This window comes from Myotis davidii, unplaced genomic scaffold (genome assembly GCF_000327345.1).
Source record: "Myotis davidii unplaced genomic scaffold, ASM32734v1 scaffold200, whole genome shotgun sequence".
Taxonomy (NCBI): domain Eukaryota; kingdom Metazoa; phylum Chordata; class Mammalia; order Chiroptera; family Vespertilionidae; genus Myotis; species Myotis davidii.
The window spans coordinates 2470216-2487241 of record NW_006293700.1 but is presented as its reverse complement, the minus strand read 5'-3'; the positions used below and the strand labels follow the sequence as shown (position 1 = coordinate 2487241).

At 38.8% G+C, this 17026-nt stretch overlaps 1 protein-coding gene across 1 annotated transcript in view; it reads left to right on the top strand.

Moving 5' to 3' along the window:
- The window catches only part of TRPA1 (transient receptor potential cation channel subfamily A member 1), a 47724-nt gene that overhangs the window by 22134 nt on the left and 8564 nt on the right, over positions 1 to 17026 (top strand). The window contains exons 9-21 of the mRNA XM_006767358.2: positions 159 to 258; positions 866 to 966; positions 1949 to 2118; positions 2204 to 2368; positions 4114 to 4231; positions 5180 to 5346; positions 8330 to 8423; positions 9628 to 9687; positions 10209 to 10301; positions 11789 to 11859; positions 12399 to 12561; positions 13352 to 13441; positions 14867 to 15036. Of these exons, the coding sequence (XP_006767421.1) occupies positions 159 to 258; positions 866 to 966; positions 1949 to 2118; positions 2204 to 2368; positions 4114 to 4231; positions 5180 to 5346; positions 8330 to 8423; positions 9628 to 9687; positions 10209 to 10301; positions 11789 to 11859; positions 12399 to 12561; positions 13352 to 13441; positions 14867 to 15036 (1562 nt within the window). The remainder of the gene's footprint in view (positions 1 to 158; positions 259 to 865; positions 967 to 1948; positions 2119 to 2203; positions 2369 to 4113; positions 4232 to 5179; positions 5347 to 8329; positions 8424 to 9627; positions 9688 to 10208; positions 10302 to 11788; positions 11860 to 12398; positions 12562 to 13351; positions 13442 to 14866; positions 15037 to 17026) is intronic.

The following is a 17026-nucleotide window of genomic DNA, read 5'->3' as shown; positions in this document are numbered from 1 at the left end:
GTAGGGAAATTTCAAACAGTTTTGTAGTCAGGTACATGCTTGGGTGCTGGCCATATTGTGGGCACTCTAACCTGATGAATGAGTATTACTTACAGGTTGTAATGTCAGCTGACCTGTCTGTGCGTAAGCTTTTTGTTGAATGACTTGTCTTATTTTAGGGAGCAGATATTAATAGCACTGATTCTGAAGGACGCTCTCCCCTGTTACTAGCCACGGCTTCTGCATCTTGGAATATTGTAAATCTGCTCCTCTCGCAAGGTACCATGAGGGACCCAGCCTTTAGAACTGCCACACACTTTGGCTAAACATTTACTGTGGGCCAGGCATCGGGCCAGATGCTTGAATACAAAGATAAATTGAATATTTCCCATGTCTAGAGTAATATTCAGTGCAGTCAGGGATCAATACTTAAAAAAGATTATTTTAGAACACTCATAGATAATAGTTACACAGCAGTTATCATGTCCCAGGCATTTTGCTGAATATTTTATCTACATTCTCTCAATGGCTAAGTTTTATGCAATAGAAGTACTATAACTGTCCCCATTTTAGATACTAACCTGATGTGATGATAACAAAGAACGGGTATCGTCCCCTGGTCTTTCTGGATCTTTAATCTCTCCATCTTTGTAGTTTATGCTTTCAAAGGTAAGACCTCATATATTAATTAATGTAATAAATCATATATTCTCTCCCCCTTTTACACACAGTCCGCACAGTCAGGTAAACCCATTTTTAACTATATTTAGTTTAAGTTCAAGGCTGGAAGAGATTTAAATAAAACATTTTTTTTGTTCAATTAAAATACCATAGGCCATGATTTAAATAAATGAACAGAAGTTATATTTATATTGTACTTTTTCAGGTGCCCAAGTAGACATAAAAGATCATCTTGGACGTAATTTTTTGCATTTGACTGTACAGCAACCTTATGGATTAAGCAATTTGCAACCTGAGTTTATGCAGGTAATATATCTTTTATGTATGAATTCCCAGAAATAGTTGTGTTTGGCAGAGAGTAAACTGATTTTGCTTATTATGATTTTTATTATTATGAAGGCTGATTCTGAAATTTTAAAATTACTTTAAAATAAAAATTCTGTATTTAATATTTATTTACAACATAGTGGTGATGATTATGATGATGATAATAAATTACACTGGGACTGAATTTTCCAAGTTACATCTATCTATATTGAGTCATCTTTCCTTCAGTTTTTGACCATTATGAATTGGGTATCATAAAAAGGCCAAGTTCATGTGTGGGTTAGCAGTACTCTCATCAGTTCAGAAAAATTGCTCATTATACTTGACTGTTGACATGTTGAAAACATTATCTCCACATTTATATTTACTGACAAATATTTATTGAGTGACTATTAGATGTATCTGAAGTACATTATATTTTTCAGCATTGCCAATATCTTTAATGAAGAATAAAAATGTACATATTTGAATATTCTAAATAATAATGTTTGTTATTGATTGGTTTAAGCTGCTCATTGAACATCCATTTTAAACTTAACATTCATACAAAAGATAAAGTAAACCTCATTTTAATATTTCATCCCTTTCTCCTAAAAGAGCACTTTAATATTAAGTTCTCAAATTGTTATTTGGGGGTGAGAGAGAGGCAAGGGAAGGGTGTGGAGGATGGTCTGTGGTCTGATATATTTGGAAAATGTTAGGTTGAAACTGTTAAGTACATTTCTCACTCTCAGGATTTCCAGGGCCTTTGTACATCACAGTAATTTGCACTGGAGGGACACAGCATGCACCGTCATCCACATTTATCTTACTCTATCACCCTTCAGGTTATTAATATTTTTTGTCCTCAGGGATCTATATTGACCCTTGTTGGAAAATACTATGCTATAGAATAGTTTGAAAAACACTGTAATTAGCATGATAGCAGAGTTATGTTTAGAATATTAATTTTTTCCCCTAGATGCAACACATTAAAGAGCTGGTAATGGATGAAGACAATGATGGGTGTACTCCTCTACATTACGCTTGTAGACAGGGAGTCCCTGCCTCTGTAAATAACCTACTTGGCTTTAATGTGTCCATTCATTCCAAAAGCAAAGATAAACAATCACCCCTACATTTTGCAGCCAGGTAAGGGTCAGTTGATGTGACATATGAGCCTGTCATCTTTCTGTTTGATATTTACTTTGAACATATGAAACCTAATTTTTTCAAGTTATGGGCGTATCAATACCTGTCAGAGGCTCCTGCGAGACATGAATGATACAAGGCTTTTGAATGAAGGTGACCTTCATGGAATGACTCCTCTCCACCTGGCTGCAAAAAATGGTCATGATAAAGTTGTCCAACTTCTTCTGAGAAAAGGTGCCTTATTTCTCAGGTGAGGGTATATGATTAGAATATTTACATAGTGTTCTTTTTAACTAGTTAGCCATTTCCAGGCTGTTTTTCTATTTTATTTTTATTTATGGTACCTAACTTTCTATCTCCCTGTGTACTTTTATCTAATTTACTTCTTGAAACATTTGTGACCTCTGAAATATTGAAAGAGAAGTCAATGTTATTGCCAACTGATGAATGAAGATACTGAGATGTACAGAGTTGAAGTTCAGGGTCACAGAATAAATGGCTTTGTGCATAGTAACTCCCAGGAGCTTTGAAATACAGTTCCTCATATTTTATTTCATCATCATGCTACTGTCTTTTAATGCAGGTATAAAACTGTATGTGTACATGTGTGCACACCCCATACAAATGCAAAGACTCTACTTTTCATTCCATCTGATGAATGGTACACATAAAAAGTGGCTGTTAAACCACAACATGAAATATAAAATACCCCTGAATTTAATTATACTTAACTCTCACACAAGGAGCAAAACCAAATTAAAATAATTATGCATAATAAAAAGTAGCATAATTAAATGACATCTTTGTAAAAGGAAAATAAAACCCCAGAAAAGTTTTATAGACATATGATGAGCTAGCTGCTAATGTCACCCAGGTGAATGAGCAAAGAGCTCATTAAGCTAATGTTCAAAACCCCATTTCTTTATCAGACTGTCAATCTCAGCAACACCATGATGCAGCTGGGAACTGCATGCTCTGCTCATTCCTTCCTACTTCCACGGGAGCACCAGGCAGTGACCTGCAGAGGGGACCCCAGTGGGCCAGGCCAGCGAGTGGTTACTTAATTACATCATCACTGAAATAGCGAAGTGGCTCTTTGCTCACTGGCATTGAAATTAAATTGGGTCAGGATCTCACATTTTTTTTCTATATATAATTTGGAAAAATGTCAAGCCTTCATTGTATTTAATACTAAATTTCTGTGAGAACAGACAAACATTTTCTAAAGGGATTAAGTAAGGCCCAGCCAGCATGGCTCAATGGTTGAGTGTTGACCTATGAACCAGGAGGTCACAGTTAAATTCCTAGTCAGGGCACATGCCTGGGTTGTGGACTCAATCCCCAGTGGGAAGTGTGCAGGAGGCAGCCAATCCATGATTTTTTCTCATCATTGATGTTTCTATCTCTCCCTCTCCATTCCTCTCTGTAATCAATAAAAATAAGTTTAAAAACACATAAAAAACAACAAAGGGATTAAGTAAGCATCTTTAAAAGATCCCTTTGAACCTGAATACTTAGTAAAAGTTAAGTATCTTATAGTCATGATGATATTATCATTAGTAATAGTAATAACTAGTGGTCATGAAGACTAATGCCACCATCAGGGAGATTTTTTATACAATGCTCAATGAAAGAAGAAACAGGACTTCAAATGTGTATAAATACATTACTGCCTTGGGAAAAATACATCTGATACAGACATGCTAGCTCTAGTTTCACTCGCCCCCAAGTTTCTGATATTATGTTTATATACTTTTATATTTTAATCTGTTAAATTAAAAAATATGTGTGAATCACAGTATAGGTAGATCATTTAAGACCATTCATTAGGCTTGAAGTGAGCTCATTTGTTATAAATATGTAATAAATATTGAGTTCCTAGAACTTAGATTGCTTTTCTTTTGGTCTGATAAGACCTACCTTTCAGTGGGTGGCATGCCGTCCCACGTGTCAGCTGTAAGGGGATGCACACGTCTTTTCTTATCTCTTGAACAGTGACCACAGTGGCTGGACTGCTTTGCATCACGCTTCCTTGGGCGGGTACACTCAGACCATGAAGGTCATTCTTGACACTAATTTGAAGTGCACAACCGATCAGGTGGATGAAGATGGGGTACGTATTGTGTTCTTCATTCCCACCCCAAATCTTGGCAATATAAGAAACTTCAAAAATTGTAAGGAAGTCTGCTTAGCCACCCTGTTCCTTTCCTTCCCTGTTCATAGCCTTTTATGGGGCTCTTACTATGCTGACCCTTAGAGAGGAACGTGTGAAAGGGCAACAGAGTATGGAGAATGCTAAGGGGTGTGTGTGTGTGTTGAGGACACCTCTTCAGTCTCGCAGTAACTGGCTCAAGGGTCTGTGTGGACTGATGATAAAATTTCCACCACTCTGGTGAACTGAGAAAAATGAAGAGGCGAGGGGTAAGTCTTCCTAAAACCAAGTGTATTGGACCTGAAGGACTATATTTTATTCTACCTCGACGTTCTTCCTCCTTTTTGTGCGGGCAAGTATTGGATCTAAATTCTTTCATGAAATGATAGAAAATTGTCATTGCTTTCTAAAAATGCCTTTATGTAGCAAAACAAAAGATTGATAGCCTTATAGAAGCTCTGACTTTAAAAAAAAAAATTTACAAGCCTGTGAAAGCCCCAAATCTGGGAACCGCTGCTCTACGAAATGGTAAATCTCCCAGAAGTATTTCTTCTGTGTTCATTGCGGCATCCTTACCGTGATAGCTCGTCCTCTGTCCTCCTGGAGTCATTCCACTGCAAAAAACAAGGCAAAACAACCACTTGGAATTCACATACGCACACTCGGCCCCTCCGGCTCTCCCCCCACTCCCCACCCCGTCTCCTCACTCACGCACCATGCTTGAACTATAAACTCGTTATTTTGAAGCTGGATTCTGACCACCAGTTTTAAATTGTATGTATTTTTGGTATTGAATGGTTAGTTTTGTTACTCATTTCTTTTAAACAGTTCAACTATGAAACATGGCAGTAAAATAGCCAAGGGACATGAGCCATTGTCACTGCATTTCCTTTCTTTTTCCTCTAAAAGAACACAGCGCTGCACTTGGCTGCAAGGGAAGGCCACGGCAAGGCTGTCACCCTCCTCCTGAGCTACGATGCTGACATCCTCCTGAACCGGCAGCAGGCCTCCTTTCTGCACCTGGCCATTCACAACAAGAGGAAGGAGGTGGTTCTTATGACCATCAGGAACAGAAGGTGTGCTGTCTTCCTGTCCATGGCCTTGAGTGTCCCTGGGCATGAGGGATAGTTCACAGCCTGAGAGGAAACAGAAAGAGAATAAGTTTCAGCTGTTAGTCAACATTGTTGTTGTTGTTGTTAATCCTTACCTAAGGATATTTTTCCATTGATTTTTAGAGAGAGTGGAAGGGAGGGAGGGAAGGGGAGAAGAGAGAAAGAAACATAGATGTAAGAGAGATACTTTGATTGGTTGCCTCCTGCATGAGAGCCCTGACCAGCTTGGGGGTATCAAACCTGCAATACAGGTACGTGCCCTTGATCAGAAATTGAACCCATGACTCCTTGGTGCTTGAGCTGAGGCTCTATCCCAGGGTTGGGGGACCTTTTCTCTGCTAATGGTCATTTGGATATTTATCATATCATTCTCAGGCCATACAGAATTATCCAACAATTTATTAACTCAGTGCTAATATCTTGGCAGGGCCAAACCAAATGATTTTGTGGGCCTTATATGCTCTGCAGACTCTCTGCTCTAACCACTGAGAACACTGGCCACTTACAGAAAACGTTTAATGAACTCTTTGGGTGACAGCAGACATTTTGTTTGAACTCTGGTCTTCAGTTTCCATTTCTAAATCATGGGAGATTGGACCTCCTTCATGGCTGACTTGGGAGACTCGGGGGTTCGGGCAATGTAGTGTCTGGCACCATGGTCACTGTCAAGCAGGCTGTGCCCTGCCCTATCTGAGCTTCCCCAACACTCTCCTTCCAACAGAATCCCCAAAACTGGATGTTGCTGAAAATATCCTCCAAGTTGTTGTGATTAGTGCCATCTAATAGAATCTTCCTTAACTCATGGCCTTTTGTGATGGTGGGTTTTTGAACCAGATTCCCAGGAGTTTTTATGATGAAGTTGGAGGGTGGTTTGTTCCACTTCTGGTGCCGAAGTTTTTCTATATAATCACGAGGGCTCAGTGTCACCCAGTCACACAGAGGTGAACCATCTCATATTCCAGGCAGATAAGGCCTGTGATCATGAACATGGGACATCCTCAGGATCCCTGGCTGATCATTCTTTTGAAGCACCCATCAATGCAAGTGTGCAACCGGAAGTTTTCTACTGACTGTGCAGATATTCTTGATACATGGTCGGCAAACCGCAGCTCACGAGCCACATGCAGCTCCTTGGCCCCTTGAGCGTGGCTCTTCCACAAAATACCACGTGCGGGCGCACACATACAGTGCAATTGAAACTTCGTGGCCCATGCGCAGAAGTCAGTATTTTGTGGAATAGCCGGTATTTTGTGGAAGAGCCACGCTCCAGGGGCCAAAGAGCCGCATGTGTGCCGCAGTTTGCTGACCACTGCTCTAGATCAGTGGTTCTCAACCTTCCTAATGCCGCGACCCTTTAATACAGTTCCTCATGTGGTGGTGACCCCCAACCATAAAATTATTTTCGTTCCTACTTCATAACTGTAATGTTGCTACTGTTATGAATCGTATGTAATTATCTGATATGCAGGATGTATTTTCATTGTTACAAATTGAACATAATTAAAGCATAGTAATTAATCACAAAAACAATATGTAATTATATATTCAATATGTGTTTTCCGATGGTCTTAGGCGACCCCTGTGAAAGGGTCGTTCGACCCCCAAAGGGGTCGCGACCCACAGGTTGAGAACCACTGCTCTAGATGGAGTTGCTGATAGGGTTAACAGAAAATCTGTCTGAGTAGTTTTTAGAACTAGTCTCCTATGACATAGATTGGCTCTAGGGGGTAACATATGGGCTCTTCTTTACTTCCTGTTGTAGATCTATTTCCTTTTTGGTATCGTAAGTATCTTATCCCGTTTACCTGGATGGAAATGAAGAAAGGGGCAGACTCTGCAGTGTTCTGGCAGGACCCGTGCTTGTTAACATACTTGACCCATGTTACTTTGTAGTTTAATTCAATACATGATGAATAAATGGATTAGATGCTAAATATCCTGTATTCTTGTTGCTATCCCATGTATGTGAATGTGTGAATATCTACCCAACATGACCAACTTATGATCTCAGGAAAAAAAAGAAGGCAAAAGCCTACCTTTTCTAGAAGGCATTTAGAGAAAGAGAAAAGCGATGATAACAACCATCCTGGAATTTGCCCACATTTCTGCTGGGGTCCAACCCCAGCAGGTCCAGGGGTCCCCAAAGGTGTGGACGGAGTCGGCAAAGGAGGAATGAATGGCACAGAGGCAGTGTTCAGTTCATCAGCATAGTTGGGTTCTCTCGCCTGGTTCTATCCAGGATCTCCAGCTAGGAACTCCAGCCAAGTTCTGGTTCGGTTCTGTGTGGACACAGAGGCAGAGTTCAGGTGATCATCAAAGCGAGGTTCTCTAGCCAAGTTCTGTCCAGGATCTCCAGCCAGGTTCTGTCTTTATTGTCTTGTTACATCTGTATTTATACCAGTTGATTTTAATCCTGTCAATTTCTATTACAAAGGTTAGGGCGTTTCTTATCTCCATTCCAGGGAGTAAAGATTATGTAGCTTAAGCATGATTGTTTGTAGTTAAAGTGATTAACTACCCGTCTGGCACTTAGTTAAGGGGTTTTATCCCCTCCCTAACTTCAGGGGAAAATCCCTACCTGGGGAAACAACCTTTCTCGGAGAGGTGACCTTGGTTAAAACACATAGCGCCAAGAAGGTGAGCAAACATTAAGAACAGTATGTCATATACGCCAGGTCCCTTGAAACATATGCTGTGCAGATGTTTCTTCCCTGCAGCGACTGTGTCAAGCAGCAAGGATGGACCGGCTCCCAGCACATTTCTAATTCCCATTAATGGACAAGGACCCTTATTCATGGATTCATTTTGGTTCAAATATTGGTTCCATTGGAATCAATTCAGGTTTCTCATAAAGATACAATCTTGAGTATCAACTGGTAGCTTGGTGGTTGTGCTGAACAAAAGAATTAAGACTCGTGTGTTTTTTTTTAATTATTTTGTTTTACAGATGGGAAGAATGTTTTAGGGCTTTTAGTCATAATTCTCCAAGCAACAAATGTCCAGTCGTGGAAATGGTAGAATACCTCCCCGAATGCATGAAAGTAAGCTCTCCAAACAAAACTCCTTCTGGGTATATGCTTGGCATATAATATAATGTGAGGATTTACTGTTGTAATCACAACCTAAATAGTAGCAATTTCCATCTTTAAAAAGTTTCTAGTTTCCCACAGGGCATAAGGGAAGTTAGCCAACAAATATTTAGGAAGGACCTACTTGAATGAAAGAATCCGATTGTTATGTAGAATACAGAAAATATGGGCAACCGATTTTTTTTATTCAAATAATCCAAGTCTAGAGCAGAGATTACTAATGGCGATTGCTGGCTGAACAAATCCTCTAGTTGTTTTTAATGGAATGCATGTTATTGTTTCAAATTTGCATTAGTAGCTAACATTTAAAACTAGGAGCCCCCCCCCCCCCCCTTAAAGATCTAGATATCTATCTGGCTTCCTGTAAAAATGAGAAGATCTGGTGACTGGGCCTCCCTGCACACAAGGCAGGAATCGCTGCGCCAGTGTAGCAGCTGCTCCTTTGGGTGGGGCAAGCACCCTCCCACCTCTCACTCCTGCCTCCTCCTTTTGTATATTCAGCTCTAATGCCCAGTGTTAGTTGCCATGTATTGTCCTCCTTGTGCAATCGCTCCCCTGGTAGCAGAGTGATATTTCTCTATATTTGCCTGTATCCAAACTGTGAAGAGCAAAAAAGCAGCATTTGGAGGGCCTGCAGAATTTCTCCTGTAACATTATCCCCCTGCCCTGGCCCTGCTGCTCTAGATGAAGACTGGGTCAGTCCCAGTGCTCAGCAAGCGAGGTACAGAAGCAAACACAGTATCAGGCTCGAGCAATGCAGACCCCAGGGCTCCCCTGGAAGCGGATTAGGGACAAGAAATGATCACTACAAGGCACTGGGCAAAGGAATCCTTAAGTATCTACATATTCTCTAGAGCCCAGAAAGATGCCAAATTTTGGGCAAAACCAGTGGAAGATTTCTTATGTTTTAGTGAATGTACTTTGTTTCTCAAAGTGGATGGTATTTTACTGAATCACTTTTATTTCTATGTGCAGTGGTTAATGTAATATTTTATTTTTTAAACTTCGTCCCTGAATGACATGGGTTATAGTTTACCTTGGAGGTGCAAGAAGCAAAAGAAGGGAAGGGATGTCTCAGGTATTGTTTTAGAGATGGGATCAAATCCTGTCTCCTCTCTACTCTCCTGTCCAATCTTAGCCACTTTTCCTCCCAAAGGTGCTTTTAGATTGCTGCATGACACCCTCCACGGAAGACAAGTCCTGCCGAGACTACCATGTAAGCTTATTTTACCATAACAATTTGAAGTTTATTTTATTATAATTCTTTAAAATATATTAAAAATATTAGTAGAGTTCCCCAATCTCAAAAGGTGGTAAATATTATCTTCATTTGTCAGATTACTCTATTTCCTACTTATGAGATAATTTACCTCTTAGATCCTCAGTTTCCCCCTAATATTTTAATTGTTTTTAAAAGCATTATTTAGAGTTGCTTCTAGTCTTCTATTTTCTTGTATAGTATTGCCTGAAGAATTAAATTGGGTGTCAGTGACTATGACTATGAGTTAAAAATCAATAATTATGAGTTAAAAATCAATCAAATAACAGCTTCCTAGGATATTTATTTTTTCAAAGTAAATATGCAATAAGTTAATTTACTTTTTTCAGATGAGATGACTCAACTTTTATTTGAATCATTTAATTTTCAACAGAATTGTAGGTTTGTGTTTGTGATTTTTCAAGAACAGTTGTGGGTCTATACTAGACTAAAACTTTTAAAAATTATATCTCCTATAGATCGAGTATAATTTCCGATATCTTCAATGTCCACTAGAATTCACGAAAAAAAATGCACAGGATGTTACATATGAGCCTCTCACAACCATCAATGTAAGTCTAGTGTTTTCATTATCCAGGTAATTTCTATATGGCCTCTGCAGTGTTTTGGTATTTCAGTTCAGGAAGGGACCTGGAGAGAATTCCAGATTTATAGTTTTATGTCTGTCTGTCATATGGCCCCAACCTTTATTTTTAGTAAAAAAAAGCAATAATTTTCCACATTTGCTATAATTTGGTCTCCTTAAAGTTCCACACTCTTGATCACTTTCGTCCTCATGGTCATGTTAAACCTGTCCCAACCCAGATTCCAATACACCAGGGACAACACGGGCTGTCCACATAAATACAGACACATATATTTAAGAGTTTGCTCCAGTGTAAATCAGAGGAAAATGTGGGGCTTGATATTTAACCATCATAGCTTCCAAGTTCAGCTGACCACTGGCCCCACGGAAAACTCTGACTTTCAGAAGCTCTTAGATCCTTCTGGAAGAGTAAATGCAATCAGAGAGCAAGCCCTACATGCTCAGTATGGACCCAAATTTCCCGAGAGACTTGTTCTAAACCAGTTCTTAGTCCAAAGAGTTCTTGCCCATTTCTAGCAGATGAGGCAATAAAAGCCGTGAGGCTGATCTACTTCTGTCTAAACCAGGGTTTCAGACTCAGGTAACTGCACAGGAAGCAGGTGATGGGTATGTGACGAGCTCCTGGTGTGAAAGGACATGGCTACTCACTGTTGTCTCAGTGGGTGAGGGAGGCTCTGGGGCTTCCTCGCCCATCATCTTGCTAACGTCGCTTCCTCTATGAATTTATTGAACAATTAAAAATTAATTTTGAGATAGATATTAGTAGCTCCAATAACTCATGACAACTTATAAAATACAGGCTAATTTAACCACTGTTATGTGTACTTTACTATTTAGCATGCTTCCAGAAAGATAAGCCTGGGTTTCTTCAAGAAAAGACCAAGGGTGTAGCTTTTGCTTATTTATCTTAAATGTCCTTTCCAGTTGTAATTTGTATAAGATTGGAAAGCTGATTTCTTTAACTAGTGAGAAAATGAAATAGACAAACTGAACCAAATACTTGCACCTGTATAAAATGGTTCTCTCTAGCTTGTATGTATGTGTGTGTGTGTGTGTGTGTGTGTGTGTGTTAAATATATTCTTTTTTTTTTAAAATATATTTTATTGATTTTTTACAGAGAGGAAGGGAGAGAGATAGAGAGTGAGAAACATCGATCAGCCGCCTCCTGCACATCTCCCACTGGGGATGTGCCCGCAACCCAGGTACATGCCCTTGACCGGAATCAAACCTGGGACCCTTCAGTCCACAAGCCGAGGTTCTATCCACTGAGCCAAACCAGTTTCGGCTTAAATATATTCTTGATAGAACTTTGGTTTCTCAAATTTTCTAAAACAAACAGTTGTTACTTTTGTAATATCAGATAAATTTATAAAACCAGCAAACAAGAAGCTTAATTTATACTTGATTGCTTCATATGGTTGTATTTTTATGGATCTTTTTTTATTTCTCAGACAATGGTACACCATAACCGCATAGAGCTTCTCAACCATCCTGTATGCAAAGAATATTTACTTATGAAATGGTGGGTATTAGGTAGTATTTCTTTTTTAATAATATCTCCATTGATTTTATTAAAAGTCTTCTAAATAATTATGTTTGAAAAAGAAATGTGTCGAAGGCATATTTTGGTATTAAAATGATGATGATGTTTATTTTTTACATTAAATGACATATTTTGGGGTGAGGGGAAGTCACTATATAAGACAATGAGAGGCACTCCTGGGCCCTGAAGCTTAGTGGACATGAATGAAGTGAGAGGTGTGTTCCTGGAAGAGCCAGGAATTAGAGGTGTGTTCCTGGAATTAGTAGATATGAGCTAATGTCGCGGCTCTTCCATTAATTGGTGAGAGATTTTTAAGTAACTCGTGACTTACTGGGAAGTTGTGATTCCTTTTTTGAAAATGAAAAAAAAAATGAATTCGAAGGTCTTCTTGGTTCTAAAGTTCAGTGGATTTACCAAATAGATTTCTGAGAGAGATCATAACTACTTTTTCCATGGTATCTTAAGGAAGTATTTTTGTTGAAATTCCTCAATTATGGTTTACTTATTTTCTTTTGTAGGTTGGCTTATGGGTTTAGAGCCCATATTATGAACCTAGGATCTTATTGCCTTGGTCTCCTGCCTATGACCTTTCTTGTTGTCAGTATAAAGCCAGGTATGGCTTTCAACTCAACTGGAATCATCAATGAAACTAGTGATCATTTAGAAATATTAGACTCCAAGGTATTTTTCCACTTATTTTCATATTTCAACCTTTTAAAAGGAAAGGTTATTAAAAAGTGTGTTTTTTCCCCTAATAATATTAGCCCTATTATAAGTTTGAAATACCAGGACTTTTATTATTATAAATAGCCTATAGGATTCATCTATGCTAACAATTTCTCCTAAAGTCCTTTGTGAAGTGAGAGGGAATATAAATAAATGGGTCAGTAAATGAGTTCGTAAATTAATTTAAAGAAATTGACATGTATGAGATGCTGGCGTGAATGCTAAAATAGAAAACTTTAAAATTGGTGTCCAAGAAAGCACGTTTGTGCTGCCAGGGATTGTAGGGAGAGGGGAGTGATGCTTAGTGGGTACAGGGTTTCCCTTTGGGGTGATGAGAAAGTTATGGAACTAGATGGTGATGATGGTGTGTAACACTGTGAATGTACTGAATGCCACAGAAGTGTACATTTTAAAATGTAAATGTACAGATAAAATGTAAAACTCTCAAAATGATAAATTTTATATTATGCACATTTTACCAGAGTAAAATAATTTTTTGCATAGGTTCATATTCCTTTGGAATTCCATTGGCAATTTCTGAACCTGTGTTAGGACATTATAAAATGAATATGTGTCTTCTTTATATTGGCATCACAGTAATTTTCTGTTTAAAGCAAATATGGACAGTACATAGAAATGAAGCAAAAGAATAACAAAATAAATATGTAATAGAGGAAATTATTAAGAAATTTGTGTTGTTTTAATGTATACCCTTGTAAGTGCTTACATTATTTTTTTGTTTCAGGATTCATATTCTATAAAAGTTTGTATGATTTTAGTTTTTTTATCAAGCTTATTTGGATATTGCAAAGAACTGGTCCAGATTTTCCAACAGGTACACAATACATTTTGTATCTCTAAAATTGGAAATATTTTAATATGCAGAATGCAAATTAATTTAGTAAATATTTTAATGTGCAGAATAAATATTTTAATGTCAGAATAAAATCACATACCTGGAAAAATGTATAGATTGGAAATACCAAGCATAAACTTCTCCAGGTGTAGAAATCACAGGATGTTAAATACACTCTCTGCCCTGGACAGTGCCTGTTGACACACCTGAAGCCGAGTTGGTCCAGAATGACAAGTCCATGTGGGTCTGTCTGGCTACCCATGACTTTTTCTGTGTTTTCTCTGATAGCGACTTAATATTTTGCTGACATAGAAGTTAGATTTTTGAATTTTCTAATTTTGAATGTAACTGTTTATAAAGAACTTACTTGGGCCAAGACTCCATTGCAAATGTGTTTGTTTTTTTATTCCTCTTCTAAAAGGAATACTTTATTTATTGCATAAAATGTCAAGTTATAATAAAATTGGGGAACTTTTTATCATACTTTTTACTTTCTACTTTACTTCTTAAAATGGATGAACCAAGTTCACATCAGACACAAGGATTATGTAAATTACCTGTAGGTCCTTGCTTGGGTTGATAAATGTCATCAATCTTTTATTATTCACTTTTGGAGTATACTTTTTGTGCATGTTACTGTCTATGTTTTATATCTTTTACACAATACCTCATTTTCTATGGAAATGTACCTCTCTACATCATATCCGCACATGGGTATTTGCATGATGATAATAGTGCTTTGCATTTGTTTTACATATACATTGCCTAGTACTTTTATATGTATATAGTTTCAGTAAATTGTCACATTTCTGAGAGTTAGACTGTATTGTTCCATTGTATGTTAAATGATTTTGGGCATATTATATAATATCTCTTGTCATTTTCAAACATGAGAATTACAGATTTGGTCTCCACATTTTCTTATTGAGAATGGCCTATTCTACATGACACCTTTAAGAATAGAATATACACCAAATCGGTATGGTAATTTAGTCTTAGCACAGGTCTCAAACCTCCTTAGAAGCAGAATGAGTTGCTTTGTATCCTGGGAATTCCACATGCATGTCTATATACAGGCAGAAAGGAATTACAAAGCCAACCTGCAGTCCTCCATCCCCAGATTTTTCCTTAAGATGAAGTGGACTCTATGGGGAAAGCCCAGAAACTTGTAGAGGCATCAGACTGCCTCGGTGCCAGGTCAATAGAAGAGGCTGGGCTACCTCCAACAATGATTCGAACCAAGAGCGCAGTTCAGTCCAGGATGGCAGGAGCTGGCTCCTTGGTCCTAAATCCCCAGCTGCAACAACGAAAAACTCTTGTGACTCATTACAAATATATATTCATCCATAAGATGTCAGGTCTTGATCTCTACATGGGGTAATTCTTCATTTTTTTTAACCTCAGAAAAGGAATTACTTATTGGATCAGAGCAATGGAACTGAATGGGTTATCTACACAACGAGCATCATTTTCGTGTCACCCTTGTTCATCAGTATACCAGCTCACGTGCAGTGGCAGTGCGGAGCAATTGCCATTTACTTCTATTGGATGAACTTCTTAATGTATCTTCAGAGGTAAAGCTGGCTTCAATGATCTCTATATCCTTTAAGCATCCTTTAGGCATGTTTAATATAAAAAAGAGCTATTTTAAGACCCATAAATATGTAACTGATTTCTTCCTTTTCCAATTTCTTTCTTTTGTAAACTGCGAGGATATGTTTTATATTATTAAGGAAAAGGGGAGGGAGGTTTGGAGTTCAGAGTGTAGACCAGGTTTCTCTCAACCTTGGCACTACTGAAATTTGGGACCAGATAATTTTTATTGTGGGGCTCTGTCCTGTGCACTGTAGGATGTTTAGTAGCATCCCTGGCTTCTCCGCTAGATATCAGTAGTAACTGTCCCCCACCTGTGTGACAATAAAAAATTTCTCTAGATAATTGACAGTTATTCTCTGGGTGGAAAAATCACCTCGAATTCAGACCCACCAGTCTAGTCAAATCTAGATTAAATGTGGGAGTAAATGGGTATAAAAGTATTGGCTATTCTTGTTTTGCCTGGTATTATTTGATAATTACTTACTTCACATTAAAACAATTAAAAGGAAGTGTTAGGTATGGTGAGTAATAGTGATAGGAGGGAAAAATGTCAACCCCAAAACTCTAATTCTAGAGAGGAAAGGAGGACCAGGCTCTCCTGCCTTCCACACTTGCTGCTGGTGAGTTACATGTGTTATTTCAGCCCTGGCCGGTGGCTCAGTTCTTTGTAGCATCATCTTGTACCCCAAAAGGTTGCTGGTTTGATTCCCAGACAGGGCACATGCCTACATTTCTGGTTCGATCCCATACATGTTTCCATCTCACATCAATGTTTATCTCTCTCTTTCTTTCTGTCTCTGTCTCTCTCTCTCTAAACATATCCTCAGGTGAGGATTTCTAAAAATGTTATTTCACACAATCTTTACAATAACAAGAGGTAAATGTTATTACTCACAGTCTATAAAGGAAGAAGCTGAGGCACTGAGTTAGTAACTAGCCCAAGATCTCAGCTCGTAAGTCAGATGTCGGCATTTTACCAAAGTCGGTCCAACCCTGGGACTAGCGCTTTCCCCACCATAGGTCTGCATTGCTGTCCTGAGCACAGTGCAGTGGGGCTGATTCCCGACCCCCAAAAGGACAGGATTTGGTGGGAAGAGCGCTGACCTGGAAGGCAAGAGGCATCCAGATAGGTCCAGGCAGTGCCACTCTGTTGGCTTTGTCACTATTAGTGACCTGAGCGAGGTCCTGGATGTCTCTGGGAACTGAGCTTTTAAGTCCTCTGATGTCCCTTTCAGCTTTAAAATCTTATGACTCCCCTTTTAACAGGGTGTCTTGTCAAAGGGAAAGTACAAGTTAGTGGTCAGAAGACACCCATCATCTACCCAGACGTTTCACAATGTAGGTTGCTGGGGAGGCACAGGAAAGTGTAGGGAGCTGTAAAGATGGGGGAGTGAAGCATGGGTATGTGCCTGTGACAGATGCCCCAGGGGCATGAGCTCATTTCGTTACTCCCCACCGAGGCACCACACAACTCGTCTCTCTCATCCCCTCATCGTCTGGTAGCAGCATCTTGGATACTGGGAAGTTATGATTTCTCTCTCCTACTTTGGTCAAGTGGTAACACAATAAAAGATAAACATTAAGAAGAGAAAAGGAAAAGGAAAAAGGCAGATAGTGTGAGCGGATTGAAAATAAGACTTGATGCTTCATGAATTCTCATGTCTCATTTTGGAAAGTAACTGGCCTCAGTTATCTCATCTGTGGAAACTAGTGCCTAGTGCATGATAAATATTGACCCTGAATGAAATACACTGGGCCAGAAAAGTGAATAAATGTATTTTTTTTCCTGCAAGGTTTTTTAGTTTTATTTTTTCTTTATTGATAAAGGTATTAATATGTCTGTGCAATACCCCATTACCGCCCCCCCCCAGCACATGCCCTCACCCCCTTGTGTCTCTGTCCATTGGTTATGCTTATATGCATGCATATAAGTCCTTTGGTTGACCTCTACCCCTCCCCCAACCCTCC